Below are 16,139 nucleotides of genomic sequence, written 5' to 3'. Positions count from 1 at the left end.
GCATAATATTTCTAATGTGTTGAATCCTAAAATGCTTAACAAGGGACAGCTAGCTGGGTCACCAAGCCAGCAAGTTTAAGGAGCTGCATAATAACCGATTCGTTTCTCTGCCTTCCAATTTCTATATACACTGTCCGGTGGCAACTGTGAAGTTCACAGAGCACTCGGGCTTGGATGCTAGAATTAGCTGCATTGGGTCTGTATGTTATTAGCAGCATGATACAGAGTCCTGGAGGGAAATAAGTGGCACCAGAAATTGGATCATTTGGGAAGATTTTGCTGTTTACAAATGTGTGTTCACTGTTTGAGGGGAGAAAAAAAGAAGACACAACAGGACATTACTGTACTTAAGGGCTGGTAACAATGGGAGGCTGTTACCATCCTTGTTAATGAAAGGACAGGGGGGAAGGAGCAGTTACCTGACTGAAGAGAGAGAATGGTTGTAAGAAGAGGCCACCTGGCAGGTGCTGTGACCCCCAGAGGAGGGCAGTAGCTAAGGCCACCAGGCGGGGAGGGAGGGGCAGGAGTGCCAGGACCTCACTGGCCCTGCCCTTCCCTCACTTTGCTGCGCATCGCAGTGAGACAACAGAAGTCCAAAGGAAGAGAAGGTGCTGCCCGTTTTAGTGCACTAAGCAGGGCAGAAAAAGGTAACGCCTAGACATGGTGCATGTGTTGAGGTATTTTCATAGTATTGCTGTGGGGATTAAAGAGCTCAAATATGTAGCATTTAGTAGGAAATCTGGCATTTGGTAGGTGCTCAACACAATGAGTTCCCCAACTCCTCTGCTCAAAATGACAACTCAAAGGCTCATACTAATCACTGAAAACCCTGGAATTATTTTACTTTAAAAAACCTATATATGTCCTGCCTATAAATGAGTTATATTGCCAAAATTAATGCACTAAGTATGACATGACATAATAGATTGCTTCTTTAAAGTAAAGAAGGGGGTGTTGGACTAAACATGAGAAATAATGGCTTTGAATTAATAGCTTTTGTTTCATAAATGAGTTATCCAAATGAGTCAGATTTGCAGTACACCAAAAGAAATGAATTATTCATAGCTAGCCAAAATGGCACAACAACAGAGTCTATGGGTATGAACTAGTAACCCATCTTAAAAACAGTTCTACACCTATTGATCAATCCACTATTCAAGCTTTAAAACCCAGTGGCATTCAGGAAGTCATGGAGCAGTTTGCAGGATGTATAAATCAGTGACTAGGTTATCAATCACAAAAACGTTTAAATCTGCTGCATGTTTTACAAAACAAAAGCTATGATATATTGAACTATAATTTACAAAGTTCTAAAAGCACTTTATAAATCAACCCTTGCCGGTCTATCAGGACACAATGCATGCCAACAAATACTGCAGTGTCATTGAACCAAACAAAAAAGAAGGTCTTTTAGAGAGTTCCTTATTTGACCTGTGAGTGATTCCCAGAAGCCATAGTAGAAGCCAAGTTTAGGAGGGGGTGTATCAACAGACAAAAATAGGGACAGGATTATCTGCAGGTCAAATACATTAGAAGCTGTCATTCTTTATCCTATCAACTATCCTATCAACTTTAAAACATGTATGACATAATATAATACTTAACATTATACTTTATTTTACTTGACTGGATGAAATACTGCTTTAACATGGATTACAATCTGCAGAGGGAAATACGCTTTTGGAAAAAAAAAATGTCTTCTAAAAGGCTGATAATTTTGTATCTAATTTCCTAATTGAAGAACATCCATTAAGTCCAGTGAACTTAAAATGCTCTTTTCATAGGGAAATATTTGTAAATTCCTCTACTGATATAAACCAAAAGTTGTACTCAGTAGCTAAAGCAGTTATGCAGTGGCCAAACATATTTCATCCTGTGTTGAAAATATTTAACCCTTTCTTTTTAAACTTAGCAAACCCTTAATATCTCAGTCTCTACTCATGTAGATTAAGAATAAAAATCACCGAGTACCAATGATTAGTATCCAGAGTGACATGAAAATCCCATAGTAAATGTGGCCAGCATCAGTAAACTCTTTTGGAGGGACTCCTTCAGAGGTGGGAGAGAAGTTAGCTTCCTTGAACAATGCATTCTTCTCTCATAGTCATTTCCAAAACATGGCCCAGATATGTGAAAACCAAGGGTCAACAACATTTTTCTTTCATTGCTGGAAACAACTTCTTTTTTTTTTTTTTACCTTTTCCATTTAAAAAAATATTTATTCTCTTTATAATTTAAGAAAATTTTGTTAACACTGTACTTCCTACTAAGAAAAGAAAGCTTAAATCTTTGGACAACTTCCTCAAAGATTGACAATGTATTTTTGGATGTACATAATGTCTATTCTAGCAGGTCTCAACTGTTGGCACCTTAGAACAAAGCTTTCAATTTTTGGAGTTCCAGATTCCTTATATATAAACATAGCATGTGACTAGAAGATGCTGAGAATGTACTCAGCCTCAGAATGCTATAAAATTGAAAACTTTTGTAAGATAACTTTATTTTTGGCTTTCTTCCCCAAATAGCCAATTTTATGGTCAGCATGTAAAAAAAAAAGTCCCACTCCACTGATAATGGAAGATCTAATATTAAACCAAGAGAAGATTTAGCAGGATTCTTGCCCCATGAGAACTATGTGTGAAGATCTGGAACATGTGCTATCAGCTGCCTAGGGAAGAATGAGTCATTAAATCTGCAGTGATAAGGCAGGCTAGGAAAAACCATGTTTTTAATGATTTTTCAGGTAGCAATTGTTTCATTCACTGGTCTGTGTCTGCAGCCTTGACGGGTATTGTTCATAAGTCCCTTTAGGCTTCTTCTAGGTGCACTGCTGCGTACAGGTCTCTCTGCCTGCTGTGAGCTGCCTGAGCATCCATGTCATGGGCAACTAGAGGAGAAGCAGGGGTGATCACCTCTCCTGAAACACGCTGCTGTTCCTTGGCGTGTGCTGTCCAGCATCACACTCTGTGTCAACACGCCCATTCCCACCTCGATGTAGCTGCCTGTACCTGTGGTGTTTGACAGATTGGCTTCCTCTGTCGGGAGAAGGGACCTCTGGGAATGACTGGGGGCCGGCAAAACTTGACTCCATCATTTTCTCCAATGCAGTCACAGGATGCCTTTCCGCCGTTGAATACTGTGGGAAATCACATGCAAAGAGTTGAGCTGGAGGAGACGTTATGAGAGGAGGGCCTCTGACACTATAGCTGGGTATCAAAAAGTTACTGGAACTTACCAGTAACATTTCCACTGGACACTTGGTCAGGAGAATGATAAAGACATCATTTTCATCCCATTTCTCACAATGCTCTCAACCTTTTACTCCCCAAACTCTTTGTGATTAGATGAGGTCCATTCAACAGGGTTTTCCACATTAGAATCCTATCTTTTCATTTCAATTTTTACCCATGGCACACTATGCCTTTAAGCCAAAACCACCAGTATTTTTTTATTATAGTTGATATAGAATATTATTTACATTAATAAAAGGATTTTTTAATTCAATGTACATTTTATCAAAAAATTAACTTGTTGTTCTATTACTAACAATAGGGATTCAATAAATGCTGGCTTATTCAATAAATGCTGACTAAATGAGTGAAGTTCAAAACAGAAGTTTTTAATAATTCTGAGAATTATGAAAGATGATTTAGAGTATCTGTCCACCACTCTCCAGTGTTTCCCTTTCATCCTGTAACCAGGTAATTACCATGTCTAATAACAGACGTGTGCAAACAGTTTATTCTTTATAGTTATTAACCCTTGGTTTCACCTTTGACGATGACATATCACAAGGCACAGTAGCCTAGAGGAAACCATATAGTTATGGCACATTAAGAAAAACTTTGCCCCTAGAGAAATACTGCTTAGCATCTCAACCAGGCAGCAGTTGTCAAGTTTAACATTCCCTGGGCACTTGCACTTGAACAAGCAACAAGGAATAGCAGGTTTATTTTCTGGAAGCTCCATTGGAAACTATGTTGAGAAATGACATTTTTTGAATGCTAATAACCAAAGAAGAGATTTTGAAATCCAGATACTCACTTGTAAATGTAGAATTTCCCATAAAAAGTATATATCTGCAGAATACATATATGAAAAGGTACATAGCTGAACTCATGTAAAGAGAGGAAAATCAGATAGGGCATGTTAAATTTCAGAAGTACATCCTAAACTAACACAAAGATTCAAGAAAAATAAGATTTGTTGCTAACTTGCTGGGGTAAAGATTGGCAAAATGTTCCAAAATTTTAATCACCCTACTCTTAGATGGAGACTACTACTTCTAGGGATTCCCATCATTAACTGTATAATCACTAGAGCACGTCACTGGTACAATTTTTAATAACAAATCAGAAAACAGACACTAAAGAGAAGCAATTGGAAACAAGAGAAATGGCTGCAAATGAATACATACAGTCATTGAAGAGAATAAAATCAGGGTACAAGAAGTATGCATAATATGAATTCACTTGTGTAAATGACAGAAATGTAGTAAACAGATATAGATATATATCTAAGTGTATGTATGTGTTTATATATGAACATATTTAGTTTTGTGTGTGTATCTACATATGTATAGATTTTGTATGTACATGCAAAAGCCTTTGACTGTGTGAATCACAAACTCTGGAAAATTCTTAAAGAGATGGGAATACCAGACCACCTGACCTGACTCTTGAGACATCTGTATGCAGGTCAGGAACCAACAGTTAGAACTGGACATGGAACAACAGACTGGTTCCAAATAGGAAAAGGAGTATGTCAAAGCTGTATATTGTCACCCTGCTTATTTAACTTATATGCAGAGTTCATCATGAGAAACGCTGGGTTGGAGGAAACACAAGCTGGAATCAAGATTGCCAGGAGAAATATCAATAACCTCAGATATGCAGATGACACCACCCTTATGGCAGAAAGTGAAGAACTAAAGAGCCTCTTGATGAAAGTGAAAGAGGAGAGTGAGGAAATTGGCCTAAAGCTCAACATTCAGAAAACTAAGATCATGGCATCCAGTCCCATCAATTCATGGCAAATAGAGCAATGGAAACAGTGACAGACTTTATTTTTTTGGACTACAAAATCACTGCAGATGGTGATTGCAGCCATGAAATCAAAAGACGCTTACTCCCTGGAAGGAAAGTTATGACCAACCTAGACAGCATTTTAAAAAGCAGAGACATTACTTTGCCAACAAAGGTCTGTCTAGTCAAGGCTATGGTTTTTCCAGTAGTCATGTATGGATGTGAGAGTTGGACTGTGAAGAAAGCTGAGCACTCAAGAATCGATGCTTTTGAACTGTGGTGTTGGAGAAGACTCTTGAGAGTCCCTTGGACTGCAAGGAGATCCAACCAGTCCATCCTAAAGGAAATCAGTCCTGAATATCCATTGGAAGGACTGATGTTGAAGTTTAAACTCCAATACTTTGGCCACCTGATGTGGAGAGCTGACTCATTTGAAAAGATCTTGATGCTGGGAAAGATTGAGGGCAGGAGGAGAAGGGGACGACAGAGGATGAGATGATTGGATGGCATCACCAACTCAATGGACATGAGTTTGGGTCAACTCTGGGAGTTGGTGATGGGCAGAGAGGCCTGGTGTGCTGCAGTCCATGGGGTCACAAAGAGTCAGACACAACTGAGCAGCTGAAATGACCTGTTGATACATGTGTTTCTGTGTGTGCACACAACCCCATAGGATGCAGATGGGGAAAAAACACAAACTATTAAGGTGTTATCCTTGGGAAAAAGTATATTGGCAGGTATGGGCTATGAAAACTAGGAAAATTGTCAAGGTTATATAACTTTATGTTCAAAATCTCTATTTTTAAGTACTTCCAAAATAAACCACAGCATGTTAATAATGACCACATCCTGAATCAAAATATGAATTCTACAAAATGGACTTAAGAGAAGCTATTAAGAGTTCTTGCAAAATGGTTGAGCTGACATAGAACAAAAAGAAGATATGGAGATAAGTTGGAAAAGGTGGTTGTTTACAGCAACCCCAAAATTACAAAGATACAAAATATGATGGAAGTACTTTCACATGTACTTCTTTGCAGACTAATTAAAGTTGCTTATCATAAACCATCCATGGAAAATTGAACTGAATCAATATGCTATTGAAAGGTAAAATCATCCTGAATTTCTACCTGATTTTCAAATTCTATAAAAGATCTAATAGGATTTTTTTTCCTCCCAACTTCTAAAAAATTGCTTTATAAGACAAACTCAGGTGCTGAGAAGGCTCAGCTATAGACAGAGGTTAAAGTGTCTGGAGACATCTGTGGCAAACTGAAGCTTCTGTGCTGTCTCTGTAGAGGGCTATCAGTAGGTGACCTGGGCCAGTGTTTCTAGCAAGGTCAAGAGTTTCTAGAGAAACTGCCAAATCATTAAAAGTCAGCAGCCCGTTTCTTTTTAAAAAATACAATTTATGTCAATCCTAATTCAAGTTTGGGTCTGTTAGTTCAGAGCCTCTGCCTTGACTGAGACTTTTGATCATGAGAGCTAGAGGGCCTTATTCAAAATCTGGCAAAAAAAGGCTCGAATGGAATCAACCTCTTACTTGTTCTCCTTATTCATAACATTCCTGCTGCTGCTAAGTTGCGTCAGTTGTGTCCAACTCTGTGCGACCCCATAGACGGCAGCCCACAAGGCTCCACCGTCCCTGGGATTCTCCAGGCAAGAACACTGGAGTGGGTTGCCATTTCCTTCTCCATTGTGTGAAAGTGAAGTCGCTCAGTCGCGTCCGACTTGTAGCGACCCCATGGACTGCAGCTTACGAGGCTTCTCCATCCATGGGATTTTCCAGGCAAGAGTACTGGAGTGGCTTGCCATTGCCTTCTCCACATAACATTCATAATAGATATTAAGTTTTAAATCTTTTCTTTCAGATGCTTAGATTATTGTTATACTATACAATATCATTGCTTCCAATGATACTATTTTGGTCCATTAACACAAATTTGCCTCCAAAATTTATCATTGTGGCTCTTTCTCTTGTAGCTTTTTTGAGAATCATTTTCATTTCAGTGGCTGCATGTAACCTAAGATGCAGGTTTAAATTGCTGGTATCCCTATCCAAGGTTGGTTGAGACAAGAGGGAACACAAAAACCTAATAACTTGGCAATCATTCAAACTAATATTCCATATATATTGGTTCAAATGAATTTATAGACAGATTCCGTTTTTCAGTTCTGACAACTAGCTTAAAAATCATCATTCCTGTCCTTAAAATAAGAAAGAAAAAAAAAAGCTGAACACACAAAATCAATGCCTATTCTTATATCCATCAGAGTACAGGGCAAAACAGAATTCCAAAATCTGGAGAGAGAAATGAATACAGAGAATCAGTCAAGATCAGCTTAAGACAGGCTGGACATGGGATCCTTCACTGCCTGTTGCTTGAGGTGATGCAACAACACAAACAACCTAAGGGACTAAATATAACTGCATGCATGGGCAGTTGGGGCAAATTATGAATAAGATATAAAATGCCAAAACCCAACTTCCACTTCTGAGACATCCAGAATAAAAGCAGGATACCACGCATGATCCTTGCACAAGCCCCACCAAGGGGATGGGCAGAGCACCTAAGCTCACCCCAGGACCCACTCCCTACCCTTACCCCATGTATGGAACCAGCTCACCCCACCTCAGGGTGCAAGCAAGGGAACCTGTCACTTGTTTTCACTCCCTCCTGTGGTAGCACAAATCCTCATAAAACACTGTCTCAATCTCCTCTGGCCTCTTATCAATTTCTATTGATTAAAGAGGCCAAGAACACTGGTCAGACATCAGCCTAAAAGGCTAAGCTAGCTGCATTAATGAGAGCTTTCAATTAGGGAAGGATACAAAGTTAAATATTTTTGCTGACTCTAATATGAATTCCATGTACTATATGTTCATGCCACCATTTGGAAGGAAAGAGAAAGCTTGACTGATATAAATTCTCTCATAAAACATATAGATTTTATTCTGGATCTTTTAGAAGCAGTGCAACTCCTGACCCAGGTAGCAGTCATCAACTGTAGGGGCCATTAGGGTTGGACCTAATGTGAGCCAAGGAAACACCAAAGCTGATCACAGACTGCAAAAAGGCAGCCCAACTTCAGGAACCTGAACAAGGTATGGCTCTAGTGATTGGCCCCCTGACCTCCCTAGCCTTCCCCCGTATTCCCCACAGGAAAAGAAAAATGCTGAGAAATGGGGCTGCGAGAAGCGAAACACAGACTTCTATCCTTTATAGAAAGAAGGATAACATTCTGACCCCTGAGGCCCAGTGATGAAAACTCACTAAGAGCTTACACGACGCCACCCACTATAGGAGGCATGTACTATGGGGCTTGATGTCAAAGACTATTTTAGGAAAGGGGATTAAAAGAACAGTAATACGTCTGCTGGATCATTGAAAAAGCAAGAGAGTTCCAGAAAAACATCTACTTCTGCTTTATTGACTATGCCAAAGCCTTTGACTGTGTGGATCACAATAAACTGTGGAAAATCCTGAAAGAGATGGGAATACCAGACCACCTGACCTGCCTCTTGAGAAATCTGTATGCAGGTCAGGAAGCAACAGTTAGAACTGGACATGGAACAACAGACTGGCTCCAAATAGGAAAAGGAGTACATCAAGGCTGTATATTGTCACCCTGCTTATTTAACTTATATGCAGAGTACATCATGAGAAATGCTGGGCTGGAAGAAGCACAAGCTGGAATCAAGATTTCTGGGAGAAATACCAAATAACCTCAGATATGCAGATGACACCACCCTTATGGCAGAAAGTGAAGAGGAACTAAAAAGCCTCTTGATGAAAGTGAAAGTGGAGAGTGAAAAAGTTGGCTTAAAGCTCAACATTCAAAAACGAAGATCATGGCATCTGGTCCCATCACTTCATGGCAAATAAATGGGGAAACAGGGGAAACAGTGTCAGACTTTATTTTGGGGGCTCCAAAATCACTGCAGATGGTGACTGCAGCCATGAAATTAAAAGACACTTACTCCTTGGAAGGAAAGTTATGATCACCCTAGATAGCATATTGAAAAGCAGAGACATTACTTTGCCAACAAAGGTCCGTCTAGTCAGGCTATGGTTTTTCCAGTGGTCATGTATGGATGTTAGAGTTGGACTATGAAGAAAGCTGAGTGCCGAAGAATTGATGCTTTTGAACTGTGGTGTTGGAGAAGACTCTTGAGAGTCCCTTGGACTACAAGGAGATCCAACTAGTCCATTCTAAAGGAGATCAGCCCTGAGTGTTCTTTGGAAGGAATGATGCTAAAGCTGAAACTCCAGTACTTTGGCCACCTCGTGTGAAGAGTTGATTCATTGGAAAAGACTCTGATGCTGGGAGGGATCGGGGGCAGGAGGAAAAGGGGATGATAGAGGATGAGATGGCTGGATGGCATCACCGACTCGATGGACATGAGTTTGCGTGAACTCTGGGAGTTGGTGATGGACAGGCAGGCCTGGCATGCTCTGATTCATGGGGTCACAAAGAGTTGGACATGACTGAGTGACTGAACTGAATACAAGAAATGCTTTCTATGATTTATGTGCCTGTTATAACTCACAGAACCATCTAATCCCCTCTTCATTACTCAGGCCAATTCAATACCAAGGGGAATACCCAGGAAAAGACTGGGCAGTTAGATTTCATCCAAATGCCCCCACAATTAGGATATGAGTAGCTTCTGGCATTTGCTATTACTTTCACAGTTTGGGTTGAAGCTTTCCGCACCTGTTCTGAAAAGCCTATTGAAGTCTGTAAGTTCCTTTTGAAAGACAGAACCCCTTAGTGTGGATTTCCAAAGTCCCTGCAGAGGGATAATGGACTCTCTTTTATGGCCAGAATTACACATGAGCTTACTGTGGCCCTAGGAATAGCCAACAAGCTCCATACCTCTTGCACCCCTAGTCTTCAGGGAAGGTAGAGAAAATCAACCATACATTAAAGAAAACCTTAGCAAAGCTCTGCCAAGAGAATCATGAACCCTGGAACAACTAGCTTTCTATAGCACTCCTCCAGGTCCAGGTAGCCCTCAGGAGTGATCTGAGGCTTAGCCCATTTGCAGTTATCTATCCTTTTCTTTCTACTGACATTCTTCTAGATGATGAGGTGAGACAGACCCGAGATACATTATTAATTGAGGGCAAGTTCAAAAGCAATCCAGGACTGTGCCCACAAGGCACAGCCAGCTCCCACTAAAAATACAATGGAAGGGGACAGTTTCTTCACAAATTAACCATGAGGACCAAGTCCTCCTTAAAACCTGAGAAAAAGGGGTCCCCTGAAGACCAATTATTGCCAAAATGGAAGGGCCCCTATAAGGGAATCGAAGCAACTCCAGCTGCATCAAACTGCAAGGGATATCTATTGACAGTTGGGTACATTTGTCCAACCTAAAGCTTTTACCTCCAAAGACCAGGACGGTTACATAAGCAGAACAACCCGTCCATGAGCCAGTGACAAATCTGAGATAAGCCCACCCCAAAGACAGGCACCATCTACAGCTATGAAGAACGCTGGCTTAACTTCTCTGTGCCATTCTTGCTGCTGTGTTCTGCTTTGCTCAGCCCCTCTTGCCAGGGAAGTAGTTCTTTGTGCTTGGGTTAAGGGAAATACTCCACCGCAGAAAAGCTCCTCCTATCGACTGTCTGTATTACTAGCTCTGCTAACTAGGGAAGAATGGCAAGAAAACCCATTTATCAGCATGGCCTATAAATGGATTGATAATGTCCACTTCATAGAGTGCACTCTAGGGCTAGAGGAATTATCTATAACAGGATCACTCTGGCTCACCACCAGACCCAAAGAGCACTAGGAAGGATCTTAGCAGGGCAGGGCTGGTGATACTCTGGCAGCTCCAAGGGAAGGCTTTTCCTGTCATGAAATGACACTGAAAAATCTCACCATACAGCTTGGTTATATGATGAAATAGACAGAGCAGGCCTTGACAGGACTTAAGACCTCTCTTGCTTCTTTTGACTACTGTGGTTCTTGACAGTCATCTAGCCCTAGATTATCTTCTGGCAGAACAAGGTCGAACTTGTGTAATACCTAACACTTCCTGCACCTGGACCAATGCTACAGGACAGGTAGAAGTTAACATTAAGGAAATAAAGGGAATCCCTTGGTGGTCCAGTGGAAAGAACTCCATGCTTCTACTGCCATGGCCCTGGGATTTAATCCCTGATCAGGGAACTAAAATACCACAAGCTGTCTTGTGCGCATCCAAACAAAGGAAGTATACCCCCAAGCAGAATGGCTTCACAACTTTGGCAAGGATGATATTGCCTCCACTGTCTGGTCAACAGAGCAGCCGACATCATCTAGGCTGTTTAGTGGCTGTTGTTATTCTCCTTCTTGTCCCTTGTTTGTTTAACCTTTTCATTAAGCTTCTATCTTCTAGGCTCCAACAGTTTCAAGTAAGGGTCATGATGTCTCAGAGAATTCAACCCATTCTAGTGGAGGGTATCCCAGGCCCCTAGAGGTCTTTGGAACAGTCAGCAAAGGAATCATATGCCTCTCAGGTAGACAAGGGTCTGTGGCCCCTTTCCAACAAGAAGAAGTTTCAGAGGAGACCTTCAGTCTCTTAACCCTTAAGAAAAAGAGCTGTAGAATCACTCAAGGCAGGAAATAAGACTGGCTGGGTCCTGGGACACCTTGCTGAAGTGTTTGAACCTGGACAAACATCTCCTCCAGCAACAAAACACAAAGAATCTAAAAGGGACTAAAAATAACTACATACATGCAAACCACTTCAGCCTTCATACCTTGAAACCTCATAAACAGTATGAAAAGGCAAAAAGATACGACACTGAAAGATGAACCTCCCCAACACACACACACACACACACACACACACACACCACGTTAGTAGGTGTCCAATATGCTACTGGAGAAGAGCAGAGAAATAGCTCCAAAAAGAATGAAGAGGCTGAACCACAGCAGAAGTGATGACCAGTTGTGAATGTGTCTGGTGGTGAAAATAAAGTCCAGTCCAATATGGAAATAAAGTTCCATATTGCATAGGAACCTGGGCTGTTAGGTCCAACAATCAAGGTAAATTGGAAGTGGTCAAACAGGAGATGGCAAGAGTGAACACTGACATTTTAGAAATCAGTGAATTAAAATGGACCAGAATGGGTGAATTTAATACAGATTACCATTTCATCTACAACTGTGAACAAGAATCCTGTAGAAGAAAAGTAGTAGCCCTCATAGACAAAAAAACTATCTGAAATGCAGTACCTGGGCACGATCTCAAAAACGACAGAATGATCTTGATTCATTTCCAAGGCAAACCATTCATAATCCCAGTAATCCAAGTCTATGGCCCAACCACTAATGCTGAAGAAGCTGAAACTGAACAGCTCTATGAAGACCCACGAGACCTTCTAGAACTAAAACCAAAAAAGATGTTCTTTTCATCATAGGGGACTGGAATGAAAAAGTAGGAAGTCAAGAGATACCTGGAATAACAGGCAAGTTTGGCCTTAGAGCACAAAATGAAGCAGGACAAAGGCTAACAGTTTTCCCAAGAGAACTCACAGATCATAGCAAACACTCTCTTGCAACGACACGAGATGACTCTACACATGGACATCACAGATGGTCAATACCAAAATCAGATTGATTATATTCCTTGCAGCTGAAAATGGAGAAGCTCTATATTGTCAGCAAAAACAAGACTGGGAGCTAACTGTGGCTCAAATCATGAACTCCTTATTGTGAAATTCAGACAAATTGAAGAAGGTAAGGAAAACCATTAGGCCATTCAGGTATAACGTAAATCAAATCCTTATGATTATACAGTAGAAATGACAAATAGATTGAAGGAATTAGATCTAGAGTGCCCAAAAAACTATGGACAAAGGTCCATAACACTGTACAAGAGACGGTAACCAAAACCATTGCCAAGGAAAAGAAATGCATCAAGGCAAAATGGTTGCCTGAGGAGGACTTACAAATAGCTAAGGAAAGAAGAGAAGTGAAAGGTAAAAAATGAAAAAAAAAAAGGGCGGAGGGGAAGATATACCCATCTGAATGCCGAGTTCCAAATAGCAAGGAAACATAAGAAAGCCTTCTTAAGTGAACAATACAAAGAAATTGAGGAGAACAATAGAATGGGAAAGACTGGAGATCTCTTCAAGAAAATTAGAGATGCCAAGGGAACATTTGATGTGAAAAGAGCACAATAAAGGACAGAAATAGTAAGGACCTAACAGAAGCAGAAGAGGTAAAGAAGCAGTGGCAAGAATACACAGAAGAACTGTACAAAAAGGTCTTAATGACCCAGATAACCACAATGGTGTGGTCACTCACCTAGAGTCACACATCTTGGAGTATAAAGTTGAATGGGTCTTAGGAAGCATTAATACAAACAAAGCTAGTGGAGATGATGGAATTCCAGTTGAGCTATTTCAAATCCTAAAAGAAGATGCTTTGAAAGTGCTACACTCAATATGCCAGCAAATTTGGAAAACTCAGCAGTGGTCACAGGACTGGAAAAGGTCAGTTTTCATTCAATTCTCAAAGGGCAATGCCAAAGAATATTCAAACTACCTCACAATTGCACTCATTTCACATGCTAACAAGGTCACACTCAAAATCCTTCAGGCTAGGCTTCAATCTACGTGAACCAACAACTTCCAGACGTACAAGCTGGATTTAGAAAAGGCAGAGAAACCAGAGATCAAATGGCCAACATCCATTTGAAAAAGCAAATGGATTCCAGAAACACATCTATTTCTGCTTCACTGACTATGCTAAAGCCTTTGACTGTGTAAATCACAGCTGTGGATAATTCTTAAAGAGATAGTAATACCAGACCACCTGACCTGCCTCCTGAGAAACCTGTTTTTGAGTCAAGAAGAAACAGTTAGAACTGGATATGGAACAACAGACTGGTTCCAAATTGGGAAAGGAGTATGTCAAGGTTGTATGTTGTCACCTTGCTTATTTAACATATGTAGAGAGTACATCATGTGAAATGCCAGGCTGGATGATCACAAGCTGGAATCAAGATTGCCAAGAGAAATATCAATAACCTCAGATATGCAGAGGACCCCACCCTTATGGCAGAAAGCAAAGAAGAACTAAAGAGCCTTTTGATGAAGGTGAAAGAGGAGAGTGAAAAGGCTGGCTTAAAACTCAACATTCAAAAAACTAAGATCATGGCATCTGGTCCTATCTCTTCATGGCAAATAGATGGGGGGGAAATGGAAAGAGTGACAGATTTTATTTTCTTGGGCTTCAAAATCACTGTGGATGGTGACAGCAGCCATGAAATTAAAAGACACTTGTTTCTTGGAAGAAAATCTATGACAAAACTAGACAGTGTATGAAAAAGCAGAGATATCACTTTGCCAACAAAGGTCCATATAATCAAAGCTATGCTTTTTCCAGTAGTCACGTACCAATGTGAGAGATGGACCACAAAGAAGGCTGAGCACTGAAGAATTGATGTTTATGAACTGTGGTACTGGAGAAGACTCTTGAGAGTCCTTGGACAGGAAGCCGATCAAACCAGTCAATCCTAAAGGAAATCAACCCTGAAGATTCATTGGAAGGTCTGTTGCTGAAGTTCTAATACTTAAGCCACTTGAAGGGAAGAACTGACTCATTGGAAAAGACCCTGATGCTGGAAAGATTGAAGGCAGGAGGGTAAGAGGGAGACAGAGGATGAAATATTTGGATAGTATCGTTGACTCAATGGATATGAGTTTAGGTAAACTCTGGGAGATAGTGAAGGACATGGTGTGCTGCAGGCCATGGGGTTGCAAAGAGTCAGACACAACTGAGCTACTTAACAACAACACTGCACAGTTGGAGCAAATTAGGAACCACATAGAAAAATACCAAAAACCCAACTGCTGCTTCTGAGATGCCCAGGATAATAGAAGGATACTAGGCATGATCCCTGAATACAGCACCACCCAGTGTCCACCTAAGTCATCCTTCTAGCCTGACCCCTGGACCCACCCCATACTTGCCCCATGTGAGGAACCAGTTCACCCCTGTCCCCTCCCCTTCAGGGGGTGAGCAAGGGAAGCCAAGAACTCTGATTAGTAATAAGCTTACCTGTGGGAGAATCTGCCAGAAACTACTGGGTAGGGACACTTAAGTGGCAATTTTAATAACTTTTGGAAACTTGCATGTGGACTAGAGGGAAAGTAAAAATTATCTGAGGGCTGCAGTTAGGGACTGCTCTCACACTTTCATGAGTTCAACCTCCAGGACTAAACCAGATTCTCACAACAAAGAACCAAAAAAAAAAAAATCTCATATTTCTGATGAGAGAAGGAGAAAATAACCATTCGGAAATGCGTGCAGAGTGCTCTCCATTATGAACTGTCTACTTTTCAGTGAAAAGAGACTCGACCAGAGCCTGATCTCACCCACAGGAAGATCATTTCCCTCAAGAAATGATTGAAGGTGAAAAGACAAACCGTTTGCAGTAGAGTCCCAAATAATTTATGTGGCTACTCTGCCTTCACAAGGGTGAGCATAGCTTTCCACTCCTTAAATATAGGCTACACATGATTGCTGCCTTCCAAACAGAACTCTGTAGAAAGTGAGGGGCAAGAAGGATTAACATCACAGTGGAAATGTCTGACATTTACCACTGCATATGACAAAAGAAATCATCAACAGTGACAAATTGGGACTTCACTGGTGGTCCAGTGGTTGGGAATCCACCTTCCAATGCAGGGGATGCAGGTTCGATCCCTGGTCAGGGAACTGAGATTCCACATAACGGGGCAGCTAAGCCTGCAAGCTTGATTACTGAGCCCAAGCCCACATACCACAGTGAAAGATCCTGCGTGTCATCACTAAGACCTGGAACAGCCAAATAAATAAAGAAATATTTTTTAAGTGACAAATCATACTGATAGGATGCACTTTTGATAGGCTGCGAAGAAATTGGCACTGTACCTTATTGTCTTTCTCACAAAACCCCATAACGCCAATCTAATCTTGAGAAAGACATTGAAAATATTCCAGTAGAGAAAGGAGCATCCTAAAAAATACTTGACTTAAAAACTATCAGCCTCATTAAAATAAGAGAACTTTGACAAACCGTTACAGCCAAGAGGAAGCTAAAGAGATCACAAGTAAATGCAATATGGT

The 16,139-nt window shown here is 40.8% G+C and overlaps 1 protein-coding gene across 4 annotated transcripts in view; it reads right to left on the bottom strand.

Annotated features, from left to right (window-relative positions):
* NRG3 (neuregulin 3) overlaps nt 1–16,139 on the bottom strand; it is a 1,228,440-nt gene that overhangs the window by 8,307 nt on the left and 1,203,994 nt on the right. For all 4 annotated transcript variants that reach the window (XM_055537827.1, XM_055537834.1, XM_055537844.1 and 1 more), the window contains exon 7: nt 3,009–3,136. In XM_055537827.1, the coding sequence (XP_055393802.1) occupies nt 3,009–3,136 (128 nt within the window). The remainder of the gene's footprint in view (nt 1–3,008; nt 3,137–16,139) is intronic.

This window comes from Bubalus kerabau, chromosome 1, assembly GCF_029407905.1.
Source record: "Bubalus kerabau isolate K-KA32 ecotype Philippines breed swamp buffalo chromosome 1, PCC_UOA_SB_1v2, whole genome shotgun sequence".
In the NCBI taxonomy this organism is placed as follows: Eukaryota; Metazoa; Chordata; class Mammalia; order Artiodactyla; family Bovidae; genus Bubalus; species Bubalus kerabau.
This window is presented reverse-complemented; position numbering and strand designations above follow the sequence as displayed.